The sequence below is a fragment of the Nicotiana sylvestris genome, chromosome 10 (genome assembly GCF_000393655.2).
Source record: "Nicotiana sylvestris chromosome 10, ASM39365v2, whole genome shotgun sequence".
Taxonomy (NCBI): Eukaryota; Viridiplantae; Streptophyta; class Magnoliopsida; order Solanales; family Solanaceae; genus Nicotiana; species Nicotiana sylvestris.
The window spans coordinates 26,194,380-26,216,670 of NC_091066.1; the positions used below are offsets into that span (position 1 = coordinate 26,194,380).

General features: G+C 39.2%; 1 protein-coding gene across 1 annotated transcript; it reads left to right on the forward strand.

Annotated features, from left to right (window-relative positions):
- The first annotated feature begins 7,341 nt into the window (after nt 1–7,341).
- On the forward strand, nt 7,342–7,932 carry LOC138879116 (uncharacterized). The gene has a single exon (XM_070158699.1). It carries the CDS (start codon nt 7,342–7,344, stop codon nt 7,930–7,932), a length of 591 nt encoding a protein of 196 aa, XP_070014800.1.
- Nucleotides 7,933–22,291: the final 14,359 nt, after the last annotated feature.

Below are 22,291 nucleotides of genomic sequence, written 5' to 3' on the forward strand. Positions count from 1 at the left end.
TCAGATTTCTCTCAAATTTGTAACAATCATGATTTGTCTACCGAGCGCGACAGAGGACGATCCCGACAAACGGAGGGACTAACTGTATTGGTCAAAATCTGACCGTCGCGACCAAGTTGACCGACGTCCCGCCTAAGTAACCGGGCAGCGAAAGTTAATATAGCCCACTCTATATCTCCTCTCCGACATCCGACGATTCGGTAAGAGCGCCGTCTAAAAGCACGACTAAGACACGTTAGAGGCAAGAGGACGTCGAGCCGAGCAAAGGGCAAGGGTGCCATGAGTCATGACTATATATAGTTAGGGAAAGCTTTCAACAAGGAGGGATGCTTCTCCTATCTTCTTCAAAAGCTGAAAAGCTCTCTTCTAATTTTCTTGATTGAAAAGAGTGAATCTCTAGGAAAACCTGTAAAGCGGTCTCCTCAACGATTGATGGGAGATACAATGTTGAATCTCAATAAGATCATTTATATTTCCTTCATCTTAAGTATGCTCTACACTGCTAGCTCTTTGATCTGGAATTTATTATGTTTGACTAAGATTTACTCCTTCATGTTTGATTGATTTATTCAAAAAGGTTTCAATATCTTTAGAGACAAACAGAAACCACCTTTAAATAGCCTCCTCTACAATATTGCTGAAGCACAACAAGGTCATATCGGCATATGTATATCATATATAAGCTGCAACCACCAACTTTAATTTAACCTTAACGGATATCTTAGAAATGGCGTTGTCACCATTAGCTTTGAAAAATCTGCAGCAAAAGTTGGGTTCTTGCTCCTCCTCTATGCTGAATTCAAGTGTTAGTCAGAGGAGCCTTAATAATGTACAGAAACAGAGATGGTGCTCTGAACTTGTACGACGTTTCTCCACAGAAGATGGTGGCAAAGAAAAAATCGAGACCCAAGAAATAGCAGTTTCCCAAGGTGGTAAGAAATCAAAGCTGAGATGCCGCCGTGGCAATCTTTGGAGACGCAACGACTCTGACTTTGCACCTGCTCTTTGGGGTAATTAAGACTTCCTTCACAAACAACACACTTTTATTTATTTAAATTATACTTCCTCTAGTCCAAAATAAATGATTTTTAGCTGTTTTTACGTAGATTAAGAAATTTACCTTTTAATATTAATTAGTAATGAAATTGGCCATATTAACTTTTACTATCTCTTCACATAAATACTCATAACATATACTCCAACACTATTTACTCCAAGGGTAATGTAGGAAAAATAATAATTAATTCATTCTTAAAATCTGAAAAAATAACTTATTTTGGACCACAAAAAAAGCCAAAAAATCACTTATTTTGAACCGGAGAGAGTATACTAGTAGTATATCATTGATACGCTAGGGAAATATTAAGTGAGTGAATTCAGTACTTTCGCCGCGAAATATAAATATATGAGTAAAAATTCACTAAACTTGTAACAAATAGTTCATATGAACTCATAACCTTAATAATATAATTCGTTCAGTGTAAAAATTCACTAAACTTGTAACAAATAGTTCATATGAACTCCTAACCTTAATAATATAATTCGTTCAGTGCTAAGAATCTTAAAGGTTGCTAAGAATCTTAAAAGTTGAACCTATGAAGTTTAAATCTTGGATCCGTCTCCTACATTCATATGAACTCCTAACCTTAATAATATAATTCGTTCAGTGCTAAGAATCTTAAAGGTTGCTAAGAATCTTAAAAGTTGAACCTATGAAGTTTAAATCTTGGATCCGTCTCCTACACACTTCATCACATCAAGGAAGTATGTTTTTATTTACTTTTAGTTATGGTCATTTGGATACCGAATGGTCTAGTTTTCTTAGCAAGTGGAACTCAATTTATAACTTTCGGCTTAGATCATGTATACATAAATTTTTATATTAGAATAATTGGGCTCCATACTTTTCAATTTTATAGCTCATATTTCAATTTACAACCAACTAGCCAAAAAATAATAAGCTAAGATTCAACATCCAACTCCAATAGGTTCTCAAAATTACTATTTAATTTTTAAAAAAGATTCCTCAAGCTTTTAAATTAATTTTCAAAGTGACTCAAATATTAATTCAACAAACCAAATTCATTTGGGTGGTAAAAATTAGATTTTTAACAAGCTTAAATATGTGGGTTTAAATTTCGAATTTGATTTTTTGAGAAATTTGGAGTGGGTGTTATTTAGACTTGTTAGAAATAGCATAAGGAGGTTTTATATAAAATTTGAAATCATTTAATGGAGATTTGGACTGGTTTTGAACAAGAATTGCAACTGAAAATCGTGAAAGAAGTTCGTCTACAGACACTTGTATAAAGGTGTATAAAAGTGTATAATAGTGTATAAGATGTGTTTCTACACTCATATACACTATTATACATAAAACTGACTTCGTCTTCTTCCTTGCGTCTTTTCTGAAATTTAACTCAAATCTTGCTCAAATTTACTCCAAATCACTTCAAATTTAAATTTTGAACTCCTTTTGATATTTTCAATCAATCGGAACAATACCCAATCCAAACAACTAACAAATTAAAAAAAAAATCATTTTCAAAAGCAAAGCTTTGAATGGTCTTCAATGGTGGACTTCTACTCTTTAATTTTCTTATATTGCAAGCAGGCGACACAAGAGGAGAAACAGAAAATACACGGTCCCTTGAAGCATATGTAAAAGATGTGAGAAGAAGAGAGAGTAAAAGCAATGGTTGTGAAAACAAAGAATTAACTCCATAGCTTTTAGAAACAGTGATTATAAGAACACTGATTTTGAATTTGTAAGTGCTTCAAAATATGTATAATGTGGGCTAAGTTGGGTAAAACTTAAAAACATAGGTCATTTTTTGTTATGATGTGAAGTCATGTGTATTTTCTTGTAATTCTTTAAAAAAAAGTATATATGACGCATATATATAGTATATTTAGTTGTCTAACTTCTAAATTTTGTTCATTGTTGGCACAGAAAACTTACCTTCAGGACTTGGAAATGCATTGTTGCAAGCCACAGAGAATATCAACAGGATATTCGAGAACCTGAATTTAAGCCCCTCCCAAACTAATGGGAAGATATAAGGAGGACGAGAAGAGCTACAATCTCCGGTACGATTTTCCAGGGCTAAGCAAGGAGGACGTGAAGATCACAGTGGAAAATGGAGTTGTAACAATAAAAGGTGAACACAAGGAAGAACAAGAAGAAGGTTCAGATGACGAGTTCTGGTCTTCTTCAAGAAGCTATGGATACTACAATAATAGCATCGTCCTACCTGAAGATGCTAAGGTTGACGAGATCAAGGCTGAAATGAAAGATGGTGTTTTGACCATCGTTATTCCTAAAACTGAGATACCTAAGAAAGATGTCAAGGAAATTCAAGTTATGTAAGGTTTTTTGTTCGATTAAGTAATATCAGTACGCATGTTGTAGTGTTCCTATGTGTAAGTTAGGTGTGAGCTTTTACAACAACAACAACAACAACAACAACAACAACCCAGTATAATCCCACTTAGTGGGGTCTGGGGAGGATAGTGTGTACGCAGACCTTACCCCTACCCTAGGGTAGAGAGACTGTTTCCAAATAGACCCCCGGCATCCTTCCATCCAAGAACTTCCCACCTTGCTCTTGGGGAGACTCGAACTCACAACCTCTCGGTTGGAAGTGGGAGTTGCTTACCATCAGAGCAACCCCTCTTGCTTACCATCAGAGCAACCCATCAAGGTGTGAGCTTTTGCTTTTGTTAATAAATATGACTGTTATTTACTCTCTTGTACTAAGTTATGCTCTCCATTTTAATTCATGTGAACTTATTTTTTTAGTCCGTGCAAAAGAAAAATAACTTCTTTCCTTATTTATAAATAAATTACTTTTATATAATGATTTATAGCCATATAAAATATATGTGTTTTATTTTACACCACAAATTCAAAAGTCCTCTTTTTTCTTAAACTTCGTTTCCAGTCAAATAAGTTCACGGTAAATTAAAAGGGAGGGAGTATATATTCTTGTTTTAGCATCTGCATAAAAGACTTGACGAACAGGTAGAATTTGGTAAGCCACTCTAAAATTTCTTAAAGGTGAATCAGTTCCTGAATTGAGTTATTCCTTAGGTTTGGTTTTTATATTGAACTTTACCAAATCTGATTTCGAATAATGACCAAATCCCTTTTGTTTCAATACTATGTCAATCGGTGTCGTTGTTGCTAAATTCCCTGTCCTAGAACTAGTTAGTAAAACTGAGTTACCCTTCGATAAACAAGACTACGGTCTAGAAGAAAATATAAATATGCCTAGACTAATTTTTTAAAAGATTATAGAAAATTATAAATTATCCATAAAAATAAAACAAACTTTTGTGTTGGTTTGTGTTTAACCAGAAAATAAGAATTTCGGTCAAAACTTAATTTTAGAAGAATTCGGATTACTGATAATCAAATAAAGAAATAATTATGTAATGAAAAAGAAAAATTGAATTGAGAAGTAGCCGAGTAAGCAAAATAAAGCAATGTAAATCAGTATATTCCAATAATAATCAGTGTGTCCGTACAAAATATTATTTCTCTCCATTTATAGCTTTTTCTAAGTACTACGTTTCTTTCCTCTCATAATAGAGCCATTATGAGCAATTAATGACCTTAATGAAACGTTATAATTGACAATCGTAACTGTTTCGTGAAGATTCTATTACGTTCCCCATCATTTATGCTCATTAATTGCAGATAATACGTATCTGTACTTTTTGCTATCTTGGTTCATTTCACCGATGTCTCTTCAAATTATCAAGAGGTCTGAGTAACCGTTCCTTCTTGTTTTCTTGAACCTTTGCCTGTACCTATTCAGGCTCGCGTCTCTTTGTGTACTCTTTGCCAGCTGTCACTCTTTTATTGATCCACGTGTCTTGACATGTCAGCCACATAATTAATTCCAAATGTTAACTCGATTTTCCCCAATACAGATAGTCCCTCCTCCCCCACTTGCCATTTATTTAGCAATTGAATATTTGGGAAGTGGATCTCATTAAAACGGGAATTTTTGCTGCCATTCCCACATATCATTATACCTTTTCCAGAACTAATGCTTCGCATGTCACTTACATTTAATGCATGTGACACGTAATGGCTTTCGATTGGTTCTGCAGTCCTTCAGCGTCTTTTATGGCTTTTTTATGGCTACATCAATCACGAAGTGACCGTTTTCATTATGATGTTCCCATCATTACCTTTTTGTTTGACGATTGCTTCTGAGTATAAATATATCCTTTGTCTTTTCTTTCATAGAAAAGTTTCCCATCTTTGATTATTCAATCTTCTCTTCTTCTTCGTATAGCTACGTCTTCTTCAAACCCTGATCCTCAAAAACTTCTTATCGTAGATGAACTTCCCCTTGCTCCTACTAGAAGCAGGAGAGGGGGTAGGCTGCGTAGTTTAGGGTCACTTTCCATTTGAGGTTCTTCTTCTTCTCAACCTAGTTCCACTTCTCCTTCATCTTCTAGAACTAGGGCTTCTCTTCCACATAGGTCTTCTGCCAGAAGTAGAGATTCCAATGAGCCAGTCCGTGAACCTACAATAGATGAGATTATCCTTTTTGAACTTTCTTTTTATACTGATAGAGAATCGATTAGAAACCATGTTTCTTCTATGTCCTCTCATGATCGTGCCGATGTTTACCCTTCACAGATTACTGAAGATTTGATCTTTGTTGTTCGTAGAGATTGTCATTGGAAGTTCAATTTCCCAATTCTGATCCCTAATGCAAATCAAAGGATCACTTCTTTCAAAGCTAGCTTTTCTTTTGTGTATACATACCCCTTTACATTACACTTTAGACCCCGTATTGATCTAGTCATTATTAAATTCTGCCGCTTCTTCAATGTGTGTTTAGGATAAATTGGCCCTATTATATGGAGGGATATTGCATGTTTAAAGGTATTTGGCTAATTTGGCTCAATTACCTTTCACCTTTTTTCATATAATCCATCTCTCCTCCCCTAAGTTGTTCCGTCAAGGGATCTTTACTTTGGTGGGGAGGAGTAAGAGAGTTTTAGTCAGCCTTGAGGACGATAAAGATCGTGGCTGGTATGCCCCATTTGTTGCAGTTTCTACAATAGGGTTAGTAGGTGAAGAAAATATGCCATTCCCTGAAAACTGGAATTTTGCACGCAAGTTTTCTTTACAACTTTCTCTTTTTTTAAGAGTTTGTACTTCCCATGACTGTTTCTCTTTTCTTTTTTTAGCAACTATGAGAAGTGTTGAAGAGATTCTCAATTTTCGTGATTGGGTAGAGAAATTGTTAACCATTACTCCGATAGAAGTTAGATCTTGGAAGTACCTCTCAAATATGTTTGGTTGGAAGGTTAAGATTCACGGTAAAATTTTTATTCTTTCCCTTCTATTTTTATTCATTCATTCATTAGAATTTATTTAACCCTTCTTTTTATCAGGGTTTCCTATTCGTGGTGTAAGCGCTGAGTCAATCACACCTTCTAGACTTTCTTTGGCGAGAGCTCATAAGATAATCTTGAGTTCTTCATCGAAAAGGAAAGCTGATAGACCCTAGGATTCTGAAGATGAAGAAGAGCGGGATGGAAGTTCTTTGGTTAGAAAGCCGCGGGCTAGAAGACGCGTCATTTCGGATGACGAAGTTACTCCTCCTCCTCATTCTGTTCCCGTAACCGAGCCTGTTAAAGCCACTTTAGTGAGTTCTGATGAAGAGACTCCCACGGCACCTCGTGACTCTGCTGAACACCTCTTTTCGCGTGGGTTTGATAATGAAGGCTTTGACTTGGTGTTTGAGGAAGTACCTCTTGCCTCCTTCCCCGTATTTGTCCCAATGGAATGCCATTTTCCTATTCTTACTGCTGCTATTTCTGCTCCTCCTCAAGCCATTATGACTTCGTCTACTGTCCCTCCTACCAATATTTCTCATATTGAAATTGGTTCTTCAAGTGGAAGCAAGGTAGTGAAGCAAATTATCATTGAAGTTCCTGCCGATGGTAATCTTTTGAAGAAGTCAGGCCAGGCTGACGTATGGTTAAAACCCTTGATTAGTCCGGTTGAAAAGTCCAAGCTAGAAAGTCATAGTTCTTTGACTTGGATGAATGACATCGTGCAATCATCATTGAAGGTATAGACTTCTTTTTATATCTTATACCATTTTCCTTCTACTAGGATTCTTATCCTTTTTTTATGTAGATCAATCTCATCGGCACGGAAATGGTGAAATGGGTTTCCCATACGGAGCAATTGATGCATGATTACCAGATTGAGGCAGATAATTGGAAAGAGTAGTATGAAAGCCTCCAGTTTGAGATGGAATTTTAGAAGAGAACAAATGTACCTTAGAGCAGCAACTAAGAGTCATGGCATCAGAGCTAGCTGTTGAGAAAGCTTCTTCCAACCAGGCGAGCAAAGATAAGAACCTTCTCGATTCGTCTTTTGTCAAACAACTCTCCAAAGCTAGTGAAGAGATCAGAGGTCCTAAGTCTTTGTTGAATGAGAAAGAAGTTTATGCTGGTGAGCTTGTTCAAACACTCACCCAGACCCAAGAAGATCTCCGAGTGTCTTCCGACAAGGTCAAGTTCTTGGAGAGTTCACTTGACACTTTACAGACTTCTTACGATGCCGCTTTAGCTGAGAGGGAGGATCTCAAGAGTGAACTTGATCATTGGGAAAGAGACTACGAGGCTCGTAAGGACAAGACCGCTGTTGAAGCAAGTTGGGCCATTTTGAACACGCGCCATGATACTCTTATGGAGGTAAGCCAAGAAGGTTTTAACTTGGATGCTGAGTTAGCAAAGATTAAGGAAACAATTGAAAAAACTCAGCAAAGCCAAATTTTTTCTTCACCCATGGCTGACACTCCCAAAAATGTTGAAGCTAATCCTGGTGTGGTGGATGCCCAGCTCCTTCTGATCAAATCGAGCCTTCTACTGCTGATGATGCCATCTTGAATACCGGTTCAGAAGTTGCTCCATAGTGAAAGTTTGATTGTGAAGTTGACTAGTTTTTTTTTGTTGGTGAAGAATTGGTGGTTTTACCCCTGGTCCCATTTAGGGGTAATATTTTTTGGTAACAACATATCCCCAGGTCTTTTCGGGGATTTCTATAATCAAGTTAGGACTAAGTTCATACTTAGTTTTAACTAAATATTTTAGAATAATATAAAGTTTTTGCTTCAACTTTTTATGATGCCTTTGACTTGAGTTTCTATTATACTCTTTTAATGATTTGCCCTTGCCTTGTTTGTTTATAAGTTCAGGGTCTTGCTTCCACTTCAATTTTAATATGTGGGTTTTTGTTTTGCCCTTTTAACTTTTGCATTTTAAAAATGCTTAGTTAATTTCATGGATTTTTGAATCAAGCATAAATTATAAAATAGGGCCCTATTATATACGACACTTAATAAAGAAGACGTCTCAACTTCATAATAGTGTAAACGTACGAAAGGAGAAATAGGAACACACATGTTTCTTGGAATAACTTTGAGAAAAGTTTTCATTCGAACTTGTCAATCTTAAAATATACCTTACATGATTTTAATTATCTTTTGTAACTCTTCTGTAACTGTTTTCTTTACAATAGATTTGTAAAAAAGAAAATTCAAGGGTTTCTTTATGACCCATGGCTAAATACAGCCTTTAACCTAAACATTCGTAAGATTTTGAAATTTGTATGCACGAGTGTATTCTTCACAGGTTTTTGGATCAGGCTTACATTTTTGGCTCGTGATTTTACTCTGAACTTGATATTTGTTGAGTAGACTTTAGGCTTGACTTAAAATTTAATTGTTTCCGCCTTCTTTGCCCTTATACATATAATATATGTATATTATATAGTGTCACACCTCCTTTTTCCTACCTCCGGAAGGGCGTAAAGGAGTTTTCCAATTAAAGGACAATCGAAATGGGATTATTATTAAAAGATTCAGAGTCGCCACTTGGGAGATTTATGGTGTCCCAAGTCACCAGTTGAATCCCGAATCGAGGAAAATATTGACTCTGTATTACAGTCTGCGAACCAGAAATCCGAGTAAGGAATTCTGTTAACCTAGGAGAAGGTGTTAGGCATTCCCGAGTTCCGTAGTTCTAGCACGGTCGCTCAACTGTTATATCCGGCTTAATATCTGATTTTAAACCTATGTGCAGATTTTAGCCTTTAACCGCTTTTATTCAATTTTAAAAGAAGATTGAACGTCGTTTAAAACACGTTTTTGGATCACGCCACATGAAATGCACCTGCAATCCTAAACATATTTTATTCAACGTTTAAGATTTGATTTGGGTCACATGAAATGCACAACCGAGTTTAGGAAGGTAATATTATTGAAATAACGCGCTTAAAGCAACTACACGTTTCAGCTTTGCGAGGGCCATGAAAATTTGCTAAACGGCATGCGTCGAGTTCTAAAAAAATTTAAAATATTATTTAAGCGAGGGCCGTGCATTTTGAGATTTTATTTGGCACAGCGCACCTCAATTCCAATTAAAAGAAGAACTTAAATCAAGCCCGGAGGTCCATAAGCTATTGGCGTTGTCTAAAATGGCTCACCTCCAATCTAATAAATGGGCTTAGTTGATTACTCAACAAGGCAAAGAGGATTCCTATTTTTCTACTTTCAATTAAATGTTCAAACTGAGTTCTAGTAACCAATGGATTGATAATGAATTCGAACTAAATATTATTGATGTTGAAGGGGCCTAAATCCGTGTCGGGCCCTATTAAAAGGCAGACCGCTTATGATGGTTCTACATGAGCAATTGGCCCAGCAGAGGCCCAGATCGTGAACACAAGAAAATAGGCGAAGGATCGAGTCTCTGGACATGCAGAATATCAAAATTATTTGCAGTGTTGATGTGGGTCTAGTCCCATCTTAAATTTGGGCTCAAAGAGAGCCCAATACCATGTTGCAAGGGCTACCAGTTCCCTGATTTCTAAAGGACTTGAGCTGGGCCCAAAAGAAGGCCCAATTTTGCAACGTCAAACAGGGACTCAAGATCGAGTCCCTATTGCCACATAACCAGCGCACAAGCAAGGGACTAGATGGTTCCAAATTGATCCCAAACAAAATAAATCTGATTCAAAATGACTATGACATCCATTTAGCTTCTAAACTTAATCGTTTCAGAAGGACAGAACAGATAACATAAAAAAAACTCGTAAACTGTAATCATCATGTAATCCTGCTGAACCTCATTAGACAATTCTGCTTTCTTGCACAGCCATGTTAATCAAATAAATTCAAACCAGCCCCAAAATGACATTGATCCTTGACAGATATGAAACAAACATGTTTAGCGTGAGCCTAAACTTTTATTATAGTAATTCCATGGCTCACTTGTCAAAACAAAGATTCAATAACCTGCAAGCTATATGATTGAACTTCAACTGAACTTAAACCATCCCCATGCTTTTACATTCCCAGAATTAAATTAACGAGCACACACACAGATTTTGCAAGACATTAACAACATAAGAGAGAGGAGGAAGGGATGCTCTACTAGGCAGAATATAAGATTGTATTCAGGACATTACATAAATGAATGAAATAGAAGAGTAAGCTCAAAAGATAACTTGTATCCAAGGTATTTCACACTCAAACACAAGTTTGCATTGCACATGTTGTATATAGTTCCAAGGGGTACCTGGATTTTGAAACAAAACAGAAATTGATGGTTCAGCAATAGAACAACAACAACAATGGAGTTAGCCCAAAAATAACCAAAGAAAACCAGCTTTGAGCCAAGTTTGAACCAACAGATAAAATACAATAATCCAAACACTAACTTCAGTCACTCGATGGACCAGCAGACCTCAAGACAACTCGACTTTAACCCATCTTAAAACCAGTTGACCAGAAAATTGACTTAGCACCAAGAAAACCTCAAAAATCACCAAAGAAATTAATGAAACAGTGTTATTCTAAAATTTTCAGCCCTTTGCCTTTTCCTCTAAGAAATTTTAGCTCTTGAAGTCTATCAAAGTAGTAAAACTAAAGCTTCTGTATTTTTAGATTTCCAGCCTTCAAAATCTGACTTGAGCTCTAAGTAACAATGCCTTTATAGGCAAGCTACTAGGGCAGCCTCAAAGAGTTCAAAATTGCCTTTAAAACCTTCTGAAATTTTCATTTTAGCTTAGAAATCCCTAGTGTAAACCTCAGAATTTCAAAATAGCCCCCACCCCAGCTTCTAGGAAGCTTCCTAGTTCAGTTATACAAGATTCCCAAGCCTAGACTAACCGAATTACCCCTTAATGACCCTGATATTACCTGAAGGAACCGGACAGAACATGGGTCGATTCGATCCAATTGAATTTATTCAGGTTCGGCCCAAACTAGTAAATCAAAAGGTCAGAGGCATAAACCCAAACCCAACCCAATTCGAATTGACTGAAACAAATGCTCATAATAGAGACGAGTCTAGACAACAGAAATCAAGCACTGGACTAAGATTAAAGGGATTACCAAATAAAATTAACTTAACTAATCATGCAAAGTGACCTAACATTTTTAAAATAACATGCATAATAAACAACTCACAAACGAACACAAAAGTCCTAATCGGGACAACAAATAATAGAAGAAATGAAGAAGTAGAGGAGGAAAAGAACCAAGGAGAAGAAAAGAAACATACCAAAGAGGACCCAGACAAAAGGGCCTAAGGGACAGCCTTCAAATCATCGATTCTGGCCCAATCCGAAATTAATCGTATGTTCTTAATATCAAGAACACACGAGTAACATCGATTTAGGCCTAGAATCTTCTAAACATCGCTGATTCTGACCTCTGGACCTTTAGGGTTGTTCATTCAAATCCAGATTCGAGGAGCTTTACCAATATTCAAGGGCAACGAGGTGGATTTCTACAATGAGGGTGAGACGAGGGTTCAGGGGTGTTATTTTGGGGACGATTGGGTGAGTTGGAGTTTTGGTCTTCCTCTTCGATTCAAGATTCGAAGAGTTCTGTTAGGATTCGAGGGAGGGGTTTTGGATATTTGGGAAGAGGAGAAGAAGGGGAGTCTATGACGTTAATTTGGGGTCGATTGGAGTACCGCCGCCGGCGGAGACAATTTCCGGCAGGCGGTTCCGGCGGAGGCAATGAGGTTTGGTCAGGGAGATGAGAGGGGGTAGGGGGGATGTTTGGACAGTTATATATCACGATGAGGTTAGTTCTGGACTGTCAGATCAACTAACCTCGACGGTCGAGATCAAAGGATAGCAAAACAACGTCGTTTCTAGTGAAGGGGGAACCAGACCGGGTTGGGGCACGAGTTTGGGTCGAATTTCGGGTGGTTTTGACGGGTTTCACATTGGGCCTGGAAAGAATTAATATAAGTGGCCCAAAATCAGCTCCTCTCAATTCTTTCCTTTTCTCATTAATTCATTTTCTTCAAAATTCTTTTCTTTTTCTTCTTCTTTTTCATAATTAAAATTAAAACCTAAATTAAATCCAATTAACCTGAAAAATACTAATAAAAATTATCACATTTAATTAAAAACAAACTAAATGAAAACCTACTCAAAATCAAAGTAAAAATCCAAAGGTGCAAATTAAACTATTTTTGTGATTTTTCCTTTTTATAAAATAATTTAATTACTAAATAATTCTTAAAATGAAAAATTAACTCCTAAATGCACATGCAACACATTTTTTTGTATTTTTCACTAATTAAAATGCACAAACAAAAATACAAACAATTAACAGAAAATGCCACAAAAATCCACAAAATTGCAAACACTGAAAGAAATTATTTTGTTTTGGAGTTATGGGAGTAATTGATATATAGGGAAAAAATCACGTGCTCACAGCTTCCCCTCTTTGCCCGGAGATACGAAGAGTTTTCGTGCAAAGATAAGTGAGCGGATACAAGCGATTTTTGCCCGTTTGAATACTCCGTATGAAGCATTTTTGAAAGATCTGACCGCACCCTGCTTTTGAGGTTGCCTACATATCCTTGGCTAAAAAAGAATCAAGTCAGTGTAGTTCGGGATGTTTTGGTAGCTGAGACTACCATGAAGATGTGATTTCACTGTTGTTGTTGCTGCTGCTGCTACTGCTTACTGCATCGCCTTATTACACCATGATAAAATAAAAAGTAACTAGACTATGCTATGATCCATACACTACAAAATCCTATCTGTAACTTCAGACTTGCTCTTGTGGTTCTTGTTGCCTTGTTGACTTGTACTCTCCTGGTGGAATCCCCTTGTTGCCGTTTTGAATTGTAATCTGAGATGTTTTCCGCTTCTCCAGGTGGATGCCTGACTGCCAACTACATTTTGATGATGTTTTTCCTTTCTCCGATTGGACACTTGACTGCTGAACTTGAATGTATTCCCTGCTCTCCAGGCGGGCTCCTAACTGCTAACTGGAAATGTATTCCCTGCTCTCCAAGCGGGCTCCTGATTGCTGACTTGAAATGTACTCCCTGCTCTCCAGGCGGGTTCCTGACTTCTAACTTGAAATGTATTCCCTGCTCTCCAGGCGGGCTCCTGACTTCTAACTTGAAATGTATTCCCTGCTCTCCAGGCGGGCTCCTGACTTCTAAACTGAAATGTATTCCCTACTATCCAGGAGGGCTCCTGACTGCTGCGCTTGAATGTATTCCCTGCCTTCCAGGCGGGCTCCTGACTTCTAACTTGACATGTATTCCCTGCTTTCCAGGCGGGCTCCTGACTTCAACGAAATGACAAAAACAGAGGAAATTTTCTGCCCCATTTTGGCTATCCGAGGACATATGTAAGTGTAAAATGGATCACATTACCAACTATCAATAAGAACTTGAAAGCTAAAATTTGAATTGTACTCCCTTGTTCTCCAGGCGGGATCCTGACTGCTGACTTGAAATGTATTCCCTGCTCTCCAGGCGGGCTCCTGACTACTGACTTGAAATGTATTCCCTGCTCTCCAGGCGGGCTCCTGACTTCTAAACTTGAATTGTACTCCCTTGTTCTCCAGGCGGGCTCTTGATTGCCAAACTTGAATGTATTCTCTGCTTTCCAGGCGGGCTCCTGATTTCAAATAGACAAAACAGAGGATTTGAAGGTTAAACTTAAATTGTACTCCCTTGTTTTCCAGGCGGGATCGTGACTGTTGCGCTTGAAAGTATTCCCTGCTCTCCAGGCGAGCTCCTGATTTCAAAATAAACAAAACAGATAAAACAAAGAAAATTTTCTGCCCCAGTTTGGTAGCTGGGCACATGAGTGAGTGTTAAACTGAATCATTCTACCAATTATTACTAAGAATTTAAAAGCTAAGTCCTATTATCCAGAGAGGTCCTGCCAACTGACAATTATAGATCTGAGCTATATCTTCTAAAGGTATTGCTTCCGCTAAATCTTGTTATCTAAGAGGGTCTTAAAGCTACATCCCATTATCCAGGAGGGTCCTGAAGATCACAAGTCAAGTTTTATCTTAAGAGCGATAATTTTACGACTAAATTATACTACCCTACAATAGAACTTACGCTAAATCTTGTTATCTAATGGAAATCTTAAAGCTCAGTCCCATTATCCAGGAGGGTCCTGGAAACTCCTAATTGAATCCTATCTCGAACATGCAAACTTCTAAGCCAACTTATGTTCCTTTAGGATACATTTATGCTAGATTATGTTATTTCTGAACTTTAAACTAGGTCCCCTTTTTTCAGGAGGGTCCTGAAATTCAACAATCAAACCTGTTTGGTGACCGCCTTTCTTTACGGAAGGTTTCTCCGAAACAATCAAAATTTCCTGCCCCTGTTTTAATCAAAGAAAATTTTGTCAGTTTTAAAATGTGGTGGTTAGTTGATGACATTCTTGCTGAAGGTCTCTCCGCTGCATTGTTTTGTTTTGATTGGCTTCCCCGAACTGGCCCTGACCGATTGACTTTCTGACTGACTTTCAAAAACCCATAACTTGAATGACCCGAGTGTTCTATCCCCGAACCGTTGTTTCACATCTCTGACCCCTGTAACTGAACCTCTGCATCTCCCCTGAAATTACCAAATCATTCTGCCGATGGAACTCTTGCTGGCATTTTATCCCCTTTTACATCATGTTATCTTTGGTATGCTCTGGCCGCACTATGCTTTGCAATCTTGGAGCTGGTAGTGAGCTTTGAAATTCCTTCTTATTTGCTTAAACAGAACTGACATTGGGAACATCTTAGAGAAATAAACCCAAAGAAATGAAATTCAATGACTTTCGGAGTTAAGGATAAGGAAGTCCAAAACTGGAAGACTATCTGAAGAGAAAAAGAAAAGAAACTTATATGAGTGGAACAGCTGGCACCAATGATCATGACATGCAATTTGGATTAATCGGCCCAATCTGTCCAACCAATCAACTTTCAGTTGCCATACTTTGTTGCCCCAGAATTTTCATAACCTGATTTCTTCACCTCAAATCCCGACCTTGTTCATCCTGCGGTGCCTTGAAAGGTTTTCACCAGAAGACCTCTCTCATTCCTTCATCTGTCAACTCACTTTCGTCTTAAGGTGACCGTGAGGGTTTTCACCAATAAGACTCTCTCATTTTCATTTCTCTCTGCTCCTGTCGCCTTACGATGCCCGTGGGGGTTTTCATTAATAAGACTCTCTTATTTTTGGTTTCTTTTCCCTATCCGGACCAGAGTGTTGCCTCATGATATAAATCACCTCTACCTGCTCGACTTGGTATTTCTCGAGGACTGATTGAAAGGTCTTTTTTTGGACAGTAATGTGGCTTTTGGATGCTTAGAAAGAAAGGGTATGAAAAACTCAAAACAATTCGAATGGGTTCAAAATTACACTTTTCGGAATCAGATTTCTGAAAACGATCACAACTTCTGCCCTAGTTTCTTGTTTGGGGACTTTTGGATTTTTATTTTGATGGGGCCGAACCGTGAGGCTGCCTACGTATCCTTAAAAGGAATCAGGTCAAACGTAGTTCATGTCATAGGAATTACTTTGTTTGTTGTGATTTTTCTTTTCTTTTTCTCTTCTTTTCTTCTTTTTTGTTTTTTTCTTTTTGTTGTTTTTTTTCTCTTTTTTTCTTTTCATTCTTTCCTTTCTCTTTTTTTTTTCTTTTTTGATTTTCATTTTTCTTCTCTCCCTTTTCGTTCTTTTCTTTTCTCCTTTTCCTTTACTTATCTTTCACGCTTGTGTTTATGATCTTTGCTATTGATTTCGAAAGAGGGGTATGAAAGAAAATAAATAAGGCTCAAAGGGATAACGAGGGATAAAGTGTTTAGATTGTAGAATAAAATGCCTTCGTCATTTCAATATTCGAGACATGCCAAATACAAACAAGTACAATCAAAGAAAGAAATCATACATAATATCTCTTGACTGCATTAGAATTGATAGCCATTTCTACATATTTGCCTTCTACATCTGTCAAATATAATGCACCTTTGGATAACACTCTAGTCACAACGAATGGCCCCTGCCAATTTGGGACGAATTTTCCTTTTGCTTCAACCTGATGAGGAAGAATGCGTTTCAATACTAATTGCCCACTTCAAACTTCCGTGGACGCACCTTCTTGTTATATGCTCTTGCCATTCTGTGTTGATATAACTGGCCATGACACACTGCTGCCAGTCTCTTCTCATCGATCAAACTCAATTGTTCCAAACGGGTTTTGATCCACTCCTCATCATCGATCTCAGCCTCCGCGATAATTTGAAGGGATGGGATTTCCACTTCTGCGTGTATCACTGCTTCAGTGCAATATACCAACAAATAAGGAGCCGCTCCTACTGAAGTACGGACAGTAGTACGGTAACCCAGCAATGCAAACGACAGCTTTTCATGCCACTGCCTAGAACCTTCCACTATTTTCCGAAGTATTTTCTTTATGTTCTTGTTGGCCGCCTCAACTGCTCCGTTTGCCTTAGGACGATATGGGGTAGAATTGCGATGTGTAATCTTGAATTGCTGACATACCTCTTTCATCAGATGACTATTGAGATTAGCCCTATTGTCTGTAATGATCACCTTCGGTATCCCGAACCGACAAATGATATTTGAATGCACAAAATCAACTACCGCCTTCTTGGTTACAGACTTGAATGTTTTAGCCTCTACCCACTTGGTGAAATAATCGATGGCCACCAGAATAAACATGTGCCCGTTAGACGCTGCTGGCTTGATTGACCCAATGACATCCATTCCCCAAGCAACAAAAGGCCATGATGCAGACAAATGTAATTCAGATGGTAGAGAATGAATCAAATCTCCATGCACTTGGCACTGGTGATACGCACGAAACTGATACAGTCTCGCTCCATAGTGAGCCAATAATAACCTGCTCGGAGAATCTTCTTTGCCAACACGTACCTGCTCATGTGCGGTCCACAGACTCCAGAATGTACCTCAGTCATGATGGCTGCGGCCTGTCTGGCATCTACACATCTTAATAACCCGAGATCTGGAGTTCTTTTGTACAGAACTCCTTCACCGAAGAAAAATCCACTTGCCAAGCGGCGAATTGTTCTCTTTTGATCACATGTGGCTTGTACCGGATATACTCCCCTTCGGATGTATTCCTTGATATCGTGAAACCAAGGTTCTCTATCGAGTTCTTCTTCCACCATGTTACAATAAGCATGCTGATCGCGAACCTGAATATGCAACTGGTCTACATAAGCCTTATCTGGATGATGTAACATTGATGCTAGAGTAGCCAAAGCATCGGAGACCTCATTGTGGATCCTCGGAATATGCCTGAACTCTATTAATTGAAACCGTTGGCAGAGATGATGCAAGCATTGCCGGTACGGTATGAGTTTTAAATCTCGTATTTCCCATTCTCCCTGAATCTGGTGTACCAGAAGGTCCGAGTCACCCAAGACCAAGACTTCCTGGACACTCATATCTACAGCCATCCTCAAACCCAAAATGCATGCCTCATATTCCGCCATGTTGTTAGTACAGTAGAATCGAAGCTGTGCTGTAATAGGGTAATGATGCCCTGTTTCAGAAACAAGTACCGCTCATATTCCAACGCCTTTCATGTGAGCAACACCATCAAAGAAAAGCTTCCATCCTGGCTTTTCAATCTGTTCTAACTCATCAATGTGCATTACTTCTTCATTAGGGAAGTAAGTCTTCAAGGGTTCATATTCTTCATCCACAGGATTCTCAGCCAAATGGTCGGCCAATGCTTGTGCTTTCATTATGGTCCTAGTCACATAGATAATGTCAAATTCTGTGAGCAAGATCTGCCACTTTGCAAGCCTTCCCGTGGGCATAGGCTTCTGGAAGATATACTTCAACGGATACAAGCGAGAGATGAGGTAAGTAGTATAAGAGGACAAATAATGTTTCAGCTTCTGGGCTACCCAAGTTAGGGCGCAACACGTCCTCTCAAGCTGAGTGTACTTAACCTCGTAAGATGTGAACTTCTTTCTGAGATAATATATGGCCTGCTCCTTCCTACCAGTGATGTCATGTTGTCCCAACACACATCCAAATGAATTGTCCAAGACTGTCAAATATAGAATTAAAGGTCTCCCTAGTTCTGGCGGGACCAACACAGGTGGGTTTGATAAGTACCCCTTTATCTTATCAAATGCTTCCTGACATTCATCTGTCCACTTGACTGCAGCATCTTTCTTTAACAATTTGAAGATAGGCTCACAAGCTGTCGTGAGCTGAGCAATAAACCGGCTGATGTAATTCAATCTTCCCAATAGACTCATCACCTCAGTCTTGTTCTTTGGAGGTGGCAATTTCTGGATGGCTTTGATTTTTGATGGGTCTAATTCAATACCTCGTCGGCTGACTATGAATCCCAACAACTTTCCAGATGAAACACCGAACGCGCATTTTGGAGGATTGAGCTTGAGATTGTACCTGCGAAGCCTTTGGAAGAACTTTCTCAGATCTCTGACATGGTCAGACTGCTTTCTAGACTTTACAATCACATCATCCACATAAACCTTGATCTCCCTGTGTATCATGTCGTGGAATATAGTCGTCATTGCCCTCATGTAGGTTGCCCCAACATTTTTCAAACCAAATGGCATGACCCGATAGCAGTACGTTCCCCATTGCGTGATGTATGCTGTCTTTTCCGCGTCCTCCTCATCCATTAAGATCTGGTGGTAGCCCGCATAACAATCCACAAAAGAACCAACCTCATGTTTGGCACAATTATCGATCAATATATGTATGTTCGGCAGTGGGAAATTATCCTTGGGACTCGCCTTATTGAGGTCTCGATAATCAACACATACCCTGGTCTTGCCATCCTTCTTTGGCACAGGCACTACATTGGCTAACCAAGTGGGATACCGAGTGACCCGAATGACCTTGACCTCAAACTGTTTGGTGACCTCTTCCTTGATTTTCACACTCATATCAGTTTTAAATTTCCTCAGCTTCAGCTTGACAGGGGGAATGCCGGATCAGTGGACAATTTGTGAACCACCAAACCAGTGCTTAGACCTGGCATGTCGTCATAGGACCATGCAAAAACATCTTTATACTCGAACAGTGTTTTAATTATCTCCTCTCTGAGTTGTGGTTCAAGATGGACACTTATTTTAGTTTCCCGGACATTATCTTGGTCCCCTAGATTGATTGCTTCTGTATCACTCAGGTTAGGCTTCGGTTTTTCTTTAAAAATGCTTAATTCTTTACTAATCTCTTCAAAGGCTTCATCCTCGTCATACTCCGATTCAACATCACATTCTATTTCTTGAATTACTATTTCAGAACTAGATTGGCTTTTAAGACTGGGCCGGATATTCCGCATGCATGTCATATCATTGAAGCCAACATAAAAAGAACTGTACAAGGAATAAAGGAAAACAAAAATAAAACTATCAGGAATAGAGGAAAAGAGAAATTGCATTTCATTGAAATTAAAGATAACAGGTTTATACATCTAAACGGATGGAACATAGAATCTGAATTACAACCCTGGAATAATCCAGATAAATTGAAAGAAAATCAAAGCAAACTACCAAAACTCCCTCCTGGTGGGGAGAGGAGTAGCTTCCCAATTGTTAATCTTTGCACTGGGCCCAACAAATTGCACATCCGCCTTGCTAGAACCCTCTCCAGCTTCCAATACATTCACATCGGCGAATATCCTCTCGAACCTTTCCATCAAATCTCCATCCACATCAACCACCGAATTGGGGACCGTCATCACTGAGCACTTTCGGGTACCAGGCTTGACAAATGATCGAGAGAGACGCGGGACTAGCTTTGGAAGGGCGCATGCTCTCTGTTTCATTTTTCTGGCTCTTCTCACGTATGCGACTGTGGGCTTGAACCCCAGACCAAATGTATCCAAGTTCTTAGGAAGAGAAACCGGCTGTACGATAGCTTGCAGAGATGCACTCGAACCTTTGCCCGGTACGAAACCATTTTTCAACATTTCAACAGCTACCATGACTGAAGCAGCAACTACCCTTGGAGTCGGCACGCACTTTCCTTCAGGAATTTTCTCTACCGATACCGTCTCAAAAACTTGATAAACCCATGGTCCCTTATCGTCTTCAACCTCTATGAGCGGAATGATGGCATCATTGGGAACACACAAATTGTCTTCGCCATGCACAATAATTTTCTGTCGATCCCATTCAAACTTGACCATTGATATAGAGTAGACGGGACCGCTCTGGCGGCATGAATCCAAGGTCGTCCTAACAGGAGATTTTAAGAAACAGCCACATCGAGTACTTGGAATTCCATAGTAAATTCAACTGGCCCTATTGTAAGCTCGAGCACTATGTCCCTGACTGAATCTTTCCCTCCACCATCGAATCCCCGAACGCAGATACTGTTCTTGTGAATTATTTCATCATCCACCTTCAACTTGTTCAGAGTGGAAAGAGGGCAAATATTTGCACTAGAAGCATTGTCAACTAGTACCTGAGTAACCACAGAATCTTCACATTTCACCGTCAGATAAAGGGCACTATTGTGCTCGGTACCCTCCATGGGCAACTCATCATTAGAAAAAGTGACTCTGTTTACCTCAAATATCTTGTTATCTATCTTTTCCAAGTGGTTTATTGAGATTTTGTCAGGAACGTGGGCTTCGTTCAAGATATTCATCAACGCCCGACGGTGCTCGTCTGAATGGATCAATAATGACAAGAGCGAGATCTGAGTCGGTGTCTTCCTTAACTGCTCCACAATGGAATAGTCCTGTACTTTCATCTTTCTCAGAAATTCTTCTACTTCTTCCTCGGTCACCGCTTTCTTTACCAACACTGGGTTATCTTTTAAGGTTTTAGCTTTTCTCAACTCTTCGGGAGTAAAGCATCTCCCCGATCGAGTCAAACCATGGGTCTCACACCCTTCTTATTTAACCTCTTTCCCCTTGTAAGTCCTGTCACTCGTTCATAATTCCATGGGACTGCCTTGCTATTGACTATCAGTAATTTAGTTACTGGCTTGATAATGATAGGATCTGTGCGGGTGCCCTTCACAATTACCACAGGCTTGTTCGTCATTCCTGGCACAACCACTTTTGCTATTTCGTGTTTTCCTGCGACGTCACTTGAGTACCTCTTCTTGATCTCCACAGATGGTTCGTTATTTGCCCCATTCATCACGACGGTTTGCGAAGGCTTCTTAGTCTCCCCTCCCTTATGCACTATTTCAATCATATTAGTCTCATGATGGGCCGACAATGGGTTCTGGTTGATGTTGGGTGCCTCCTGGGCTTGGACCTCAATCCGATTAGTATCAATGAGCTCTTGAATAGCTATTTTCAACTTCCAGCATTTCTCTGTGTCGTGACCCGGGGTTCCTGAACAATACTCACAACTCACCGAGTGGTCAAGATTTCTGGGAGGGGGATTCGGCAATTTAGCCTCGATCGAATTCAACATACCCAACTGTCTCAGTCAATGTTATAGACTAGCATATGATTCTCCCAAATGAGTGAAGGTCTTCTGTTTCTGCAACCTTTCATTCTTAAAGGCTTGATTTGGCCGGAAACCTGTTCCAGGGGGATTTCTATAGGCACTCGGGGGTGGATGGGCATTTTGTGGAGCTAAGTATAGACTTTGTGGAGCCGGCGCATGCCATTGTGCGTGAGCGGGAGGTTGGGTATAGGTTTGTGCGTGATGGACATAAAAATGGGGATCGGGCGGTGGGTAGTACTGTTGTGGTGGACTATATGGAGTATGAGGGTAAGTTTGATGGAAGGGTCGAGGCGGGTTGTAGTAACATGGAATGTTCCTGGATCTAACCCAAACTCCCGACTCAATTGTAGCAACATCCTCTTTCTTCTTCTTCCCGAGTACACCCCCAGTACCGTTTTGAATGGCCTGGATGGTCGCTTTGATTGCTGAATAACTCATGATCTTGTTGGACTTGAGGCCCT